General features: G+C 35.9%; 1 protein-coding gene across 1 annotated transcript in view; it reads left to right on the top strand.

Moving 5' to 3' along the window:
- Nucleotides 1-16,792, top strand: part of MEIKIN (meiotic kinetochore factor) — a 99,669-nt gene that overhangs the window by 14,245 nt on the left and 68,632 nt on the right. Inside the window, exons 6-7 of the mRNA XM_044917050.1 lie at nucleotides 4,309-4,428; nucleotides 12,767-12,806. Of these exons, the coding sequence (XP_044772985.1) occupies nucleotides 4,309-4,428; nucleotides 12,767-12,806 (160 nt within the window). The remainder of the gene's footprint in view (nucleotides 1-4,308; nucleotides 4,429-12,766; nucleotides 12,807-16,792) is intronic.

Below are 16,792 nucleotides of genomic sequence, written 5' to 3'. Positions count from 1 at the left end.
GGCTCCCCGCTGAGCAGGGAACCCAGTGAGGGCTTGATCGCAGACCCTGGGATCATGACCTGAGCCAAAGGCAGATGCTTAACTGACTGAGCCATCCAGGTGCCCTAGAAACAAACTCTTAACTGTAGAGAACAAACTGATGGTTACCAGAGGGCACATGGGTGTGGAATGGGTGAAATAGGTGATGGGGATTAAGGAGTGCATGTGTCCTGATGAGCACCATGTAATTAAAATAAAAGCTTGGAGAAAAAAATAAATGAAGAGATAAGGGGTTTCTTGTATAAAAGGTGAAGGAGTTACTCACCACTAGCCCCACCTTACAAAAAAATGGTAAAGGGAGTTCTTCAAGTTGAAACAAAGGACTAAAACAACAACACAAAAGCATATAAAAACATAAAACTTGCCAATAAGTTTATATACAAGTACAAAATACTTAATACTGTAACAGTGGTATTAAAATCACTTAATTCTAGTATAAAAGTTAAAAGACTAAAGTATTAAAATAACTATAATAAAAATGTTAATGGATACACAATATAAAAAGATGTAAATTATAACATCAGTAACAAAGTGTGTGTGAAGGAAGAAATAAAAATACAGTTTTTTGGGAGGTCTGGGTGGCTCAGTTGGTTAAAGTGTCGGCCTTCGTTTCAGGTCATGATTCCAGGGTCCTGGGATCAAGACCTGTATCAGGCTCCATGCTCAGCAGGGAGCCTGCTTCTCCTCCCTCTGCCGCTCCCCCTGCTTGTGCTCTCTCACTTTCTCTCTCTCTCAAATACATAAATAAAATCTTTAAAAAAATAAAAATAAAAAAAAAATAGAGTTTTTGTATATGATTGAAGTTGCTAGAAACTTAAAATTGTTAAAACTATATTTTATATAAGCACCATGGTAACCACATAGAAAATACCTATAGAAGATACTCAAAAGATTGGGGCACCTGGGTGGCACAGTTGGTTAAGCATCTGACTCTCGGTTTCAGTGTAGGTCACGATCTCTGGGTCCTGAGATCGAGCCCCACATTGGGCTCTGCACTGAGCATGGAGTCTGTTTTCTCTGCCCCTCCTCCCTGTACGCATGCTCTCTCTCTCTAAAATAATAAATCTTTTTTAAAAAGATACACAAAAGAAAAATAGAGAGGAATAAAAGCATATCAGTATGAAAAAAATCAATGAAACGAAGATGGCAGCAGAGGAAAAGGGGGCAAAGGAACTCAAAGAAAATAATTAACAAAATAATAATAGTCTTTCCCTATCAGTAATTACTTTAAATGTGAATGGTTTAAATTCCCCAACCAAAAGACGAAGAGTGGCTGAATGGATTAAACTATACTATGCTGTTTACACAAGACTCTTTTTACATTTCAGGACACACATAGTCTAAAAGTGGAGCAATGGGAAAAGATATTCTGTGCAAATGGTAACCAAAAGAGAGCAGGAGTGGCTCTACTTATATCAGCTAAAACAGACTTTAAGTCAAAAACTATCACAAGAGACAAAGACATAATGATGAAAGGGTCAATTAATCTGGAACATACAATGATAAATAGGCACTCAGCATCATAATACTGATAGACCTAAAGGGAGAAATAGGCATCCATATGGTAATGGAGATTTCATTACTCCCACTTTCAATAACGAATAGAACATCTACACAGAAAATCAACACTTTTCGATTTCAAAAAATATTGCAAAACTACAGCAGTTGTAACAATATGGTACTGGCATAAAGATAGACATATAGATGAATAGAATGGAGAGCCCAGAAATGAATCTATGCCTATACGGTCACCTGATTTTAGATGAAGAGTGGCAAGAATAAACAATAGGGAAAGAATAGTCTCTTCAATAAATTATGTTGGAAAAACTGGACTTCCACATATGAAGGGATGAAATCAGGCCATTACCTTACATAATATAGAAAAACCAACCCAAAATGCACTAAAGACTTAAACATAAGACCAGAAACTATAAAACTCCCAGAAGAAAACATAGGGGGAAATCTTGATGATATTGGTCTTGACAATAATTTCTTAGGTGTGACACCAAAAGCACGGTCAACAAAAGCTAAAATAGTCGGGTGGGATTCCATAAAACTAAGAAGCTGCACAGCAAAAGAAACAACAGAAAAAAAAAGGCAACCTTCAAAAAGGAAGAAATGTTTGCAAATCACATATCTGATAAGAGATTGATATCTAAAATCTGTAAGAAACTCCTGCAACTCGGTAGGACCAAAACAACAAATAACCCAATTACCTTATGGGCAAAGGACTTGAATAGACATTTCCCCAAAGGAGACATACAATGGCCAGCAGGGGATGCCTGGGTGGCTCATTCGGTTAAGTGTCTGCCTTTGGCTCAGCTCATGATCCCAGGGTCCTGGAATCAAGTCCTGCATCGTGCTCCTTGCTCAGTGGGGAGCCTGCTTCTCCCTCTACCTCCCCCAGCTTGTGATAAATAAATAAAATCTTAAAAGAAAAAGACTAAGAACAAACAAACAAATGACCAACAGGTATATGAAAAGATGCTCAACATCACAATTTTCAGGGTATGCAAATTAAAACCACAATGAGATCTCACCTTATACCTGTTAGGATGATAATGATTAATAATAATAATAGTAGTAATAGTAGTAAAGCAAGTGTTGATAAGAATGTGGAGAAATTGGAACCCTTGTATAATGTTGGGATTGTAAATGGTGTAGCTGCTATGAGAAACAATGTGGAGGTTCCTCAAAAAATTAAAAATAGAACTACCATATGATCCACCAACCCAAAGTGTATTTATCCAAAGTGTATACGTATGATGGAGTAGTATTCAGCCTTAATAAAGGGAAATCTTGCCATATGCAGGAAGATGGACAAATTTGGAGAATGTGAGGCTAAGTGAAATAAGCCAGTCACAAAAAGATAAAAACTACCATTCCACTTGGATGAGATATCTAATATAGTCAAATTCATCGTAGAGAGTAGAATGTTGGTTGCCAGGGCCTAGGATGAGATAGATATGGCAAGTTGCTGTTCAACAGGTATTAGGTGTCAGTTTTGAAAGATGTGAACAGGTTCTAGAGATCTCCTATACAACACTGTGCTATATAGTTAATAATACTCTATTGTAAACTTAAAAATTTGAGAGGATGGATTCATGTTGAATGTTCCTACTACAATAAAATTTTAAAAAGTAAGAAAAGGAACCATGCAGAAATAGAAACACAAGGATTAAAAAATGTTGAAAAAATAGTCTTATTGACATAAAATATATAGTGTCCATTAAATAAAAATAGGGTACTATAAAAAACAATATTCTGATAAATGCAATAGCAGTGAAAAACTTGGTAGAAGGATTAGAAGTTAGGGTTGAGGAGAAAAGAGTCAGGAGGAAAACAAAAAAAAGGTTGCAATTTAGAGGGAAAAAAATCAGAGGAAGAGTATATGAAATCCAATATCAAAAAAAAAAGGAGTTTCAGACAAAGATAATGGAAGAAACAGAGGTAAGAAAATTATCAATGTTATAATTCAAGAGCATTTCCTAGAGCTAAAGAATATGATATCTTTGTTAAAGGGACCATAGTGTGCCTAGCACAATAGATGAAAAACACCCAGATAGAGCATTATGCAACTTTAGAACACTAGAGAATGAAATAAAAGGAATGGATTTATAAAATTTGATAGAGTTTGTGATTAAATAGATGAAAAATACAGAGAAAATTAGAAAAGACTTACTGACTTCAGGTAGGAAAAGTGGTTGTCATAGTATACCACAAGAGTAAATAGCATTTTTATAGCAATTGATTATCATAATGTCTACATTGGATATTGATCTAACTACATATGCTAATATAATGATATCAGGACAATGGGAATTGTGGGAAAGGTGGGGACAGGGATGTAAGAGAGAATAACCTCATTCTTCCATAGTGGGAAGTCAATGGAAAGCTTAAAACTGACATCAAGTGATAAGAGTATGTTATTTAGTGAAATGATATTTAATGGGACCTAGGTGTAATTTATACATAAAATATTAAGAGGAACCTCCTGGGTATGCTGTCTGTTCCTTAACTCAATAATCTTTATGGGGCAAAAATCTATGAAAGAAAGTAGGTTAGAGCACTGAAATAGGCAAAAAATTATTTATTATCCTGATACCATCAAGGCTTGTCTTTTTTTATCTGTCTTACTCAAAATCTTTAATTACCACAGCTTGGTATGGGGACCTAAGCTGGTATGGGGACCTAAATTGGGGCTGGGGGAGGTAATCTACTACTTATGTGCTGTTCAAAGTTATGTGCCATTTCTTCCTGCTGTTTTAGATTGGGAATGTCCCAAGTTGGAAGAACACATGCGATGCAAAAATTCAACTCTTCTGGATACCAGTAAAGCAGTATCAATAGAGAAGCTACCACAGTTTTCAAACCTCTCTGCAATTTTAGGTGAGTTTTCACATTCTTTTTTCTCATGTCACAGGGGAAACCCCTCATCTATGTTGGAAAACAAAGTAATTTTTTTAACGATTTATAAGCTAAATCCATCAATTAGGATTACCTTTGGCTACAAATAATATCTGACTAGTAGTAGCTTATGCACGTATGGGTCTCCTTTTTTATAACTTTTATTTTGAACTAATTTTAGACTTGCATAAAAGATGCAAAAATAATACAGAGAATTCCTATATATCTCTCACCCAGCTTTCCCTAATGCTGTCTTATATAACATTAGTACAATGATCAGAATCAGAAAATTAACAATAACATAAAACTACTAATGAAACTACAGACTTTATTCACATTTCACCAGTTTTTCCACCAGTCTCTTTTCTTGTGTTTCAGGATCCAGCATTGCATCTGATTGTTATTTCTCCTTTAATCTACTATAGTCTATAACAGTTTCTCAGTCTTTCTTTGTCTTTCATAGTCTTGATACTTTTGAAGATTACTGATCAGTTGTTTTATAGAACGTCCCTCAATTTGAATTTGTCTAATGTTTTCTCATGATTGGAATGAATTTATTCAATTTTTTTAAGAATGCTGCAGAAATGATGTTACACCCTTTTTAGGACATCGTATGAAGTTCTTGATGTCAGTATATCTTATTACTGGTGATATTAAACTTCGTCATTTGATTAACGTAGTGTCTGTGGTTTTCTGCATGGTTAAGTTACTAGTTGCCCTTTGTGTTACTAAATATATAGAAAAGATAGTTTGAGACCCTGTAATTCCTGTTTCTCCTCAAACTTTCATTCACTGATATTGGTAGTCATCAGAGGAATTTGACTGTGACATTTATTACTCTGGTGTTCGTCTAATGGTGATTTTCTATTTCACACTTTGCTGCTACATTTACTAATTGGAATTCTACTGTAAAAGAACTATCTTTTCTGCCACTTATTTATTCAGTTGTTCATATCAGTACAAAGCCATGAATATTTATATTATGTGTTAAGCAAGTCTTAGTAAATTTAAGAAGGTTGATATCATACCATGCATCTTTCCTGACCACAACAGTATAAAACTAGAAATGAGTCACAAGAAAAAAAACTGGAAAAAAACCCCAAAACACCTGGAGACTAAACAGTATAATACAAAACAACCAATGGGTCAACAAAAAAATCAAAGGGGAAATAAAAAATTACATGGAGACACAAGAAAATGAAAACATAATGGTCTCAAACATTTAAAACAAGCAGTTCTAAGAGTGAAATATATAGTGATAGAGACCTCAAGAAACCTCAGGAAACAAGAAAAAGCTCAAATAATTATCTAACCTTAAACCTAAAATAACTAGAAAAAGAACAAACAAAGCCCAAGGTGAGTAGAAAGAAGCAAAAAATAAAGTTCAGAGCAGAAAGAAATGTTATAGAGACTAAAACAAAAACAAAAAACAATAGAACAGATCAATGAAAGCAGGAGCTGGTTCTTTGAAAAGAAACAAAATTGATACGCCCTTAGCCAGATTCATCAAGAAAAAAAGAGAAATTACCCAAATAAATATAACCAGAAATGAAAGAGAAGTAATAACTGACTTCAGAAATATAAAAGATTATAAGAGAATAATATGAAAAATTATGCCAAAAAATTGGACATCCTAGAAGAAATGGGTGAATTACTAGAAACATACAATCTTCCAAACTGAATCAGGAAGAAATAGAAAATCTTAACAGACCAATTACTGTAACAAATTGAATCAGTACTTAAAAAACTACCAAAAAATGAAAGTCTAGGACCAGATGATTCACAGGTGACTTCTACCCAGCATTTAAAAAAGAGTTAATACTTATTCTTCCCAAACTCTTCCAAAAAATAGGAGAGGAAGAAAATCTTCCAAATTCATTCCACAAGGCCAATATTACCATGATACCAAACTAGACAAATACACACACACACAAAGGAAGGGAAGAAGGAAGGAAGGAAGGAAAAGAATGAAAGGAAGAAAGAAAGAAAAGGAAGAAAGAAAGGAAGAAAGAAAGAAAGGAAGAAAAAAGGAAGGAAGGAAGAAAAAGAAAAAGAAAGAAAGGAAGGAAGGAAAAGGAAAGAAGGAAAAGAAAGAAAGGAAGGAAAGAAGGAAGAAAAGGAAGGAAGGAAGAGAAAGAAAGAAAGAAAGAGAAAGAAAGAAAGGAAAGAAAGAAAGAAAAAGAAGAGGAAAGAAAGAAAGAAAGGGAAGGAAGGAAGAAAGAAGAAAGAAAGAAAAAGAAAGAAAGAAAGAAGAAGAAAGAAAGTTAGTTACAGGTCAAAATCCTGGATGAACATAGTTGCAAAAATCCTCAGTAAAATACTAGCAAACCTCATTAAAAGGATCATTCACTGCTACCAAGTGGGATTTATTCTAGGGATGCAAGGATGGTTCAATATTTGCAAATCAATCAATATGATACACCACATCAACAAAATGAAGACTAAAAATCATATGATTATCTCAGCACATGCAGAAAAAAACATTGAACAAAATTTAACATCCATTCATGTTAAACTTCCCACAAAGTGGATTTAAAGGGAACACACTTCAACATAATAAAGGCCATCTATGAAAAAAACCCACAGTTGATATCACACCCAATGGTGAAAAACTGAGAGCTTTTCCTAGATCAGGAACAAGATAAGGATCCTAGCCACAGCAATTGTACAAGAAAAAGAAATAAGAGGCATCCATATCAGTAAGCAAGAAATTAAACTGTCATTTGCAGATGACATGATACTGTACATAGAAGAGACCCCAAAGACCTTACCAAAAACTATTAGAAGTAATAAATAAGCTCAATAAAGTTTAAGGATACAAAATTAATACCCAGAAATCGGTAACATTTCTATGCACTGATAATAAAGTAGCTGAAAGAGAAATTAAGAAAACAACTCCGTTTATAATCGCACAGAAAAGAATAAAATACCTAGGAATAAACTTAACCAAGGAGGTCAAAGACATGTAGTCTGAAGATTATGAAACACTGGTGAAAGAAATTGAAGAGGACACAAATAGGAAGATATTCCATGCTCATGGATTAGAAGAATTAATATTTTTTAAATGTCCATACTTCCAAAAACAATCCAAAGATTCAGTGCAATCCCTATCAAAATACCAATAGCATTTTTCACAGAACTAGAACAAATAATTCTAAAATTTGTGTGGAACCACAAAACACCCAAATAGCCAAAACAATATTAAGAAAGAACAAAGCTGGAGGTGTTGTACTTCCAGATTTCAAGATATGCTACAAAACTGTAGTCAAAATGGTATGGTTCTGGCACAAAAATAGACACATAGATCAATGGAACAGAATAGAGAAAATTAAACAATATGGACAATTAATCTGTGACAGAGGAGGCAAGAATATACAATGGGGAAAAGACTGCCTCTTCAATAAATGATGCTGGAAAAACTGGACAGCTATGTGCAAGAGAATGAAACTGGACAACTTTCTTACATCATATACAAAATAAACTCAAAATGGATTAAAGACCTAAATATAAGACCTGAAACCATAAAAATCCTAGGAGAGAATACAGGCAGTACTTTCTTTTGTATCAGCCATAGCAACGTTTTTCTAGATATATCTCCTGAGGCATAGGAAACAAAAGCAAAAATAAACTATTGGGACTACATTAAAAAGCTTTTGTACAGTGAAAGGAACCATCAATAAAACAAAAAGGCTACCTAATGAATGGGAGAAGCTATTTGCAAATGATACATCCAATAAGGGGTTAATATCCAAAATACATAAAGAACTTCTACAACTCAACACCAAAAATCCAAACAATCCAATTTTAAAAATGGGCAGAGTACCTGAGTAGACATGTTTCCAAAGAAGACATACAGATGGCCAACAGACAAATGAAAAGATACTCCACATCACTAATCATCAGAGAAATGCAAATCAAAACCACATACCTATCAGAATGGCTAAAATGAAAAGACAAGAAAACACAATTGTTGGTGAGGATGTGGAGAAAAAGGAACGCTCGTAAATATGAATCAAAACCACAATGAGATACCACCTCATACCAGTCAGAATGGCTAAAATTAGTAACTCAGGAAATAACAGATGTTGGTGAGGATTCGGAGAAAGGGGAACCCTCTTACACTGTTGGTGGGAATACAAACTGGTGTAGCCATCTGGAAAACAGTATGGAAGTTCCTCAAAAAGTTAAAAATAGAGCTGCTTTACCACCCAGCAATTGTACTACTAGGTATTTATCCAAAGGATACAGACAGTGATTCAAAGGGGCACATACATCCCATGTTTATAGCAGCAATGTCCACAAAGCCAAACTAAGGAAAGAGCCCAGATGTCCATTGACAGATGAATGGATAAGGAAATGTGGTATATAAATACAATGGAATATTACTCAGCCATCAAAAATAATGAAATCTTGGGGCACTTGGGTGGCTCAGTCGTTAAGCATCTGCCTTCAGCTCAGGTCATGATCCCAGGGCCCTGGGATTGAGCCCCTCATTGGGCTCCCTGCTCAGCGGGAAGCCTGCTTCTCCCACTCCCACTCTTCCTGCTTGTGTTCCTGCTCTCCCTGTCTCTCTCTCTGTCAAATAAATAAATAAAATCTTTAAAAAAAAAAAGAATGAAATCTTGCTATTTACAATGACATGGGTGAAACTAGAGGGTATTATGCTAAGCAAAATAAGTTAGAGAAAGATAAATACCACATGATTTCACCCATATGTGGAATTTAAGAAAGAAAACCAAAGAACATAGAGGAAGGGAAGGAAAAAGAAAGTAAGAGGAAAACAGAGGGGGAGGCAAATCATAAGAGAATTTTAACTATAGGAAACAAACTGAGTGTTGCTGGAGGGTAGGCAGGTGAGAAGATAGGGTAATTGGGTGATGGGACATTAAGGAGGGCACTTGAAGTAATGAACACTAGGTGTTGTATGCAAATGATGAATCACTAAATTCTACCTCTGAAACTAAGAATACAGCATATATTAATTAAATTGAATTTAAATACAAATTTTTAAAAAAGATTTTATTTGAGAGAGAACACACAAGCACAAGCACAGGGGAGGGGCAGAGGGAGAAGCAGGCTCACCACTGAGCAGGGAGCCCAACGAGGGACTCATTCCCAGGACCCCGGGATCATGACTGAAGCCCAAGTCAGATGCTTCACCAACTAAGCCACCCAGGTGCCCCTTAAATACAAAATTTTTGAAAAAAAGGAACTCTTATCCACTTTTGGTGGCAATGTGAGTTGGTACAGCCACTGTGGAAAACAGTGTGGATGTTCCTCAAAAAATTAAAAATAGAAATACCATATGATCCAGTAATTCCATTAGTGGGTATTTACCCAAAGAAAACAGAAACACTAATTTGAAAAGATACATGCTCCCCTATGTATTGCAGCATTAGTTGCAATAGCCAAGATATGGAAGCAATCTAAGTGTACATCGATGGACAAACGAATAAGGAAGATATGGTGTACACACACACACACACACACGCGCACACACAGAGGAATATTATGCAGCCATAAAAAAGGTTGAGGTCTTGCCTTTTGCAACAACATGAATGGACCTAGCAGGTATTATGTTAAGCGAAATAAGTGAGACTGAGAAAGACAAATTCCATATGATTTCAGGTGTGTGAAATCATAAAAAACAAAGCAGATTAAAAAACAAAAAACAGGGGCACCTGGCTGGCTCAGTTGGAAGAGCATGTGAGTTGTGATCTCAGAGTTGATCTCAGAGTTGTGAGTTCAAGTACCACGTTGGGTGTAGAGATTACTTAAATAAATAAAACTTAAAAGAATTTAAAAAACAAACAAAAAACCAGAATCAGATCTGTAAATACAGAGAACAAACTAATGGTTCCCAGAGGGAAGGGAATGGGGTGTAGGCAAGTGAAGAAGAGTAGGAAACACAGGCTTTCAGTTATGGAATAAATAAGTTAAGGGAATAAAAGTCACAGCATAGGGAATATAGTCAGTGGTATTGTAATAGCTTCCTGTGGTGACAAACTGTAGCTGCACTTGTGGTGAGCATAATATAATGTATAGAGAAGTTAAATCACCATGTTGTACACATAAAACTAATGTAATATGTGTTACCTATACTCAAAAAAATTTTTAAAGAATATTAGCCTTTTGTCTGTGGTATATATTATGAATATTTCTCCCAGTTTGTCAGTTGTCTTTTTGTTTATGTTATTTTTTTGTCATGCAAAAAATGTATATTTATATTGGATTTACTTCTCTTCCCAGGCCACAGCTGATGTAGTAGCTCACTGACAGCATTAAGATCTTATAGTCATTGTATCTTTCTACCACCAAGTCTGTTGGATTGTTTCCGCATAGTTGTAGAATGGTTGCTAAGCCTCTAGGTATCGCGGGAGTTCCAGGGAAAAAGAATGAGAAAAGGCCATATTAGCCATATACATCTTTTTTTATCAGAAGAGCAAAAGCTTTCCAAGAAATTCCCCAGAAAACTTCTATTTAGATCTATTGGCCAGGACTGAGTCATATACCTATTGACTACTTGGGAGGCTTCTTTGATAAAGTTTATATATAAAAAAAAAAAACCCAAAACAAGTATTTCACCCTCCTAGTCTCTATATTGGTATAAAGCAAGGGGAAATGGAAAAAAAGAATGGAGAGGGGGAATGGGAATGGATGTTGTCAGCTCACCTATCAGAGCCTGCCAAAAAGCAGGGATAAATAATATCAGTCAAAGAATTAAGCATTGATTATGGGGTCCCTTAAGGGAGACTTGATAGCTGTCTGGTTGGCAGTATTTCTAACAGTTCAAAAACCTTATCTTCTGTGTTATGTTTAGTTTGGCAACTCCTTTGCTGATATAAAGTGCCCAAAGAAGCAGCCTATCTCTTTAGCAAGTGTTTCAGTTAGGCTCTTTGTCCACTGCACGTGACAAAAAAAAGAAAAAAGAAAAAGAAAAAAAATCCTACCTCAAACTTTATTAGGTTAAAAAAGGAAGTTATTACCACATGTACCTGAAAAACCCATCAGTAATGATATGCAAATACAACCTGATCCAGGATTTCAAATGACATCAATAGGAACCAATTCCTTTCCATCTCTCAGCTCATAGTCCCTCTGTGCCAGTTAAACTCTCAGCTAAGCTCCCTTCATATAGGAACTCTTTTTAGGTCCAGGCTTATATACTCACAACCTCTAATCCAGTGAACAAAGTGCTTCTCTTTCCCAATGATTTGAATAAAAGTCCTGGTGTTAGACATTGGCTTAAATTATTTCATATGCCTATCCCAGAATAGTCACTTTGGGCAGGGAGATGCAGGGCTCCTGTTATACTGAGTCACAGGCCATGTCTAGATCATCAGAAGGAAAAGCAAGAGACTACTATCAGCAAAAGCAGAGAGTAGTTCACTGTAGTCTTTTGTATTTTAGGAAACTCCGTTTCAGGGAAATGCTTCTCAGTGATTACTAGGCACCATTCACTTCACTTTTACTTAACTGTAAAATTCTAGTTAAATGTAAGCAGAGTTATGCAGCTGATTAGGGTCATAAGTTCTTCAGAAGACTACTCCCATGGTTCTTTATGTTCCTAAGTAATATCATAGTGGATCTGGACAGCAAAATGTTGACTGGTAGGCATCTTCTTGGTTAATCAATCTACTAATATGCGTATCTATATATTTGGTACTAGATTAAGAACCGTGAGATCTGAGTTTAAGTTCCAGGTATGCAGCTGTTAGTTTTATAACTTGACCAGTTATTTTTTTCATATATGTAACATGAGAATAGTAAATTGTTAATATTTGCCTCACAGGACTGTTGTAAGAATCAAGAAAGATAAAAGATTGGAAAGGACTTCAAAAATTATAAGTATCCAAATATAGGCTGATAGATTCCTGCATCTCATAAAATTTCCCAACAATTTTGTTTATTTTGGTGTTTTGAAAATACTTCTACCCAATTTAAGTGGCAGACATAAAAACAATATATAAAAATAAAATTATAAAAATAAACTGTACTATTACCATATATTTTATTTTATTTATTTATTTATTTTAATTTTTTATTTTTTTAGATTTTATTTATTTATTCATGAGAGACAGAGAGAGAGAGGGAGGCAGAGGGAGAAGCAGGCTCCCAAGGAGCAGGGAGCCCGATGCAAGACTCGATCCCAGGACCCTGGGATCATGACCTGAGCCGAAGGCAGACGCTTAACCGACTGAGCCACCCAGGCGTCCCTATTACCATATATTTTAGAGAGACTATTTCTTTTTACCTAATTTTGGCCTCTGCTCTCTGTTTGAATTATATTTCTAATAGATTGTTTTTTTTCTTTTCCTAGGTATGCCTTCAGAAGACTATCAGAAATGCCATAGAGAAATGTAAGAACTAACATTTTAAAGTTGTGCTTTTGAAAACCCTATGTTCTAGTAGTTATATAGCTGGAATGATTATTAGCCCACAAATTCAGGTGTTCATTTATTCATGGTTGGTTGAGGAATCATTATATGCCAAAAGTATGCTAGTTGCTAGAGATATATTGTAATGAATGAAATTGATTAAAAGCAAAATCTTTGCCTTCATCAAGTCCACATTCTAGTTGGAAGAGGTGGACAATAAATAAGTGAGTAAATTTATACTATTCTATGTGGTAATGAAAGCTATAGAAAAAAAGTAAGATGGGGGTGAGAGAGTATTGGAATGGAGGCTCACTATTTTAACTCGTGTCGTCAGAGAAGTTGTAACTGAAATTTGAGCAGAGACCTAAAGAAGGAGACAGAGCTAGATGTGTCACTCACAGGAGAGAAGAGTATTCCAGGTAGAGGGAATAGCTGGAGCAAGGCCTGAGGCAAGAAGGCCTGGGTTCCAGAAGTGGAGTGTGGGAGGAGGAGAAAGGAGAGGAAGTGAAAGAAGAAGCAGAGGCCATATCACATAAGACACTGTAGGTGACTATGAGTGGATTGGAAAGCCTTTGAAAGGTTGAAAGGGTGACATGATACAACTTAGGGTTTTTTTTTAAATATTTTATTTATGTATTTGACAGAGAGACACACAGCGAGAGAGGGAACACAAGCAGGGGGAGTGGGAGAGGGAGAAGCAGGCTTCCCGTCGAGCAGGGAGCCCGATGTGGGGCTCGATCCCAGGACCCTGGGATCATGACCTGAGCCGAAGGCAGACGCTTAACGACTGAGCCACCCAGGCGCCCCTACAATTTAGGTTTTAAAAGAATCACCCTGGCTACTGTGTTGAGAATAGATTATGAAGAGACAAGGAATTAGGGAGATTATATTTAGGAGACTGTTGTTGTAATCTAAGCAAGAGATACTGGACCAGAGTGGTAAGAGTAAAGGTAGAGAGGTCAGATTTTGCATATATTTTGAAAGCAGAACTAACAGGATGGACGGTTATTTGTTGATGGATTGAATGGTAGAGTATGAAATTGTCAAGACTGACTCCACGGTTTTGGCATGAGCAACTAGAAGGATGGTTTTGCCATTTATTAAAATGGGAGACACTGAGGAAAAACATTGCGGGCAAAGATCAAGAATTTGGTTTGGGGCATGTAAACTGAGGGGTAAGGCATATGTGAGAGAGACAGTATCTAAATTGAAGGAGGTGGTCATAGTCTGGATCATGAATGGCCTTAAGGGCTGGGATTTTTATTTTCTCTTGAATGTGTTGGGAGTCTCTGAAAGATTTTCAGTAAGATGTTAAAATATAACAAAACTTTTAAACATTTTAATTTTCAAAGTTTGAAGGAACTTGCAAAAAATTCATACAAGTTTAAAAACAAAGTCAGGAGACACCATAAAGAAAATGAAAAGACAATCCATAGAATGGGATAAAATATTTGCAGATTATATATCTGACAAGGGACTTGTATCCAGAATATATGAAGAATTCTTGGGGCACCTGGGTGGCTCAGCTGGTTAAGCATCTGCCTTTGGCTCAGGTCATGATCTCAGGGTCCTGGGACTGAGCCCCACGTTGGGCTCCCTGATCATCGGGGAGCCTGCTTCTCCCTCTCCTCCCCAGTTGTGCTCTCTCTCTCGCTATCTCTCTCTCTCTCAAATGAATAAATAAAATCTTTAAAAAAAAAAAAGAATTCTTACAACTCACAATAAAAGGAAAAAATAACCCAATTTAAAAATGAACAAAGGATCCAAACAGGCATTTCTCCATAGAAGATATATAAATGGCCAATAAGCACATGAAAAGATGCTCAGTATCATTATCCATTAAGGAAATGCGAGTCAACTTGAATGAGAATCACTTCATACCCACTAGGATGGCTATAATTAAAAATACTGATAATAACTTTTGTGTTGGATATGGAAAAATTGGGACTCTCACACATTGCTGGTGGGAATTTAAAATGGTGAAGGTGCTTTGGAAAATAGTTTGGCAGTACCTCAGAACGTTACATTTGATCCAGCAGTCCTCTCCTAGGTATGCATACCTGAGAAAAATGGAAACATATCTCCACATAAGAACTTGTGCATGAATATTCACAGAAACTTTATTCATAATAGCCTAAAAAGTAGAAACAGTCCAAATGTCTATCTGCTAATGAATGGACAAATAAAATATGGTATAGCCATATGGAATATTATTCAATAATAAAAAATGAAATTCTGATATAGACTACAACATGGATGAACCCTGGACATATTCTAAGTGAAAGAAGCCAGTCATATAAAACCACATATTTTATGGTTGCATTTGTATGAGGTATCCAGAATAGACAAATCTGTAGATACAGAAAACAGATTAGTGATGACTTAAGTCTAGGGGGTTTGGGAAGAAATAGGGACTGCTTCATGGGTACAGGGTTTCTTTTTGAGGTGATGAAAATGTTCTAAAATTAATTGTGATGACAGTTGCACAACACTCTGAATATATTAAAAGCCATTGAATATACACTTTAAATGGGTAAATTGTGTGATATGTGAATTACATCAATAAAACTGTTAAAATAAAGTTGAGACTAAGGAAACCAAGGAAATATAATTTTTAATAGAAAATACAGGTAAGAAATATAATAGACCAAAAATAAATAAGCCATAAGAGTTAAGAATCAGATGATATAATTGAACCACATTTTGGCCCTCAGCTTTTTGAAATACAAGGAAAAGGTCTATAGCTATTTGATAGATTTTGTGTCTGTCAAATAATCATGTACAACTCTTACTGTCTTATAAGTTGATTTTTTTTATCAGAATTAAATAGTAGATGGTACAGTGTTATTTTCCTTGGTGGGGATTTATGGTTTAGCTATTCTGTGCTGATGAGCTTGTGGGGGTGAGGATTGTTACACTTTTGAGTGTAGATCTCTGTAGAACTTTTACATTACCCAACCAAAATTCTTGCCTGTTATCCCACCTCTTCACAGACATATGCATGATAATATCTCTGTCTTAAAATAATCACTTTTGCAACAAAGAAAAAGATGGATTAGAAAGAGTGATTAGATTGAAGGAATGTCTTTTGTAGCATTTCAAGTGAGGCATAATAGGACCTGAACTTTATCAGCCAGGACAGCAAAGAGGGAAAACTTCAGAACAATTCAGAAGGGGTAATCAATAATTTTTTAAAAATTTAATTTAATTTAATTATATTATGTTAGTCACCATACAACACATCATTAGTTTTTGATGTAGTGATCCACGATTCATTGTTTTCATGTAACACCCGGTGCTCCATGCAGTACGTGCCCTCCTTAATACCCATCACCGGGCTAACCCATTCCCTCACCCCCCTCCCCTCTAAAACCCTGTTTGTTTCTCGGAGTCCATAGTCTCTCATGGTTCGTCTTGCCCTCTGATTTCCCACCCTTCATTTTTCCCTTCCTTCTCCTAATGTCCTCCATGCTATTCCTTGTGTTCCACAAATAGTGAAACCATACGATAATTGACTTTCTCTCCTTGCCTTGTTTCACTTAGCATAATCTCCTCCGGACCCATCCATGTTGATGTAAAAGTTGGGTATTCATCCTTTCTGATGGATGAGTAATATTCCATTGTATATATGGACCATATCTTCTTTATCCATTCATCTGTTGAAGGTCATCTCAGCTCTTTCCACGGTTTGGCTATTGTGGACATTGCTGCTATGAACATTGGGGTGCATATGGCCCTTCTTTTCACTACATCTTGTCTCTGGGGTAAATACCCAGTAGTGCAATTGCTGGGTCATAGGGTAGCTCTATTAATTTTTTGAGGAACCTCCACACTGTTTCCAAAGTGGCTGTACCAACTTGCATTCCCACCAACAGTGTAAGAGGGTTCCCCTTTCTCCACAACCTCTCCAACATTTGTTGTTTCTTACCTTGTCAATTTTTGCCATTCTAACTGGTGTAAGATGGTAT

Source organism: Neomonachus schauinslandi, chromosome 7 (genome assembly GCF_002201575.2).
Source record: "Neomonachus schauinslandi chromosome 7, ASM220157v2, whole genome shotgun sequence".
Classification (NCBI taxonomy): domain Eukaryota; kingdom Metazoa; phylum Chordata; class Mammalia; order Carnivora; family Phocidae; genus Neomonachus; species Neomonachus schauinslandi.
Note: the sequence above shows the minus strand (reverse complement) of the source record. Positions and strands in the feature narration are given on the sequence as shown.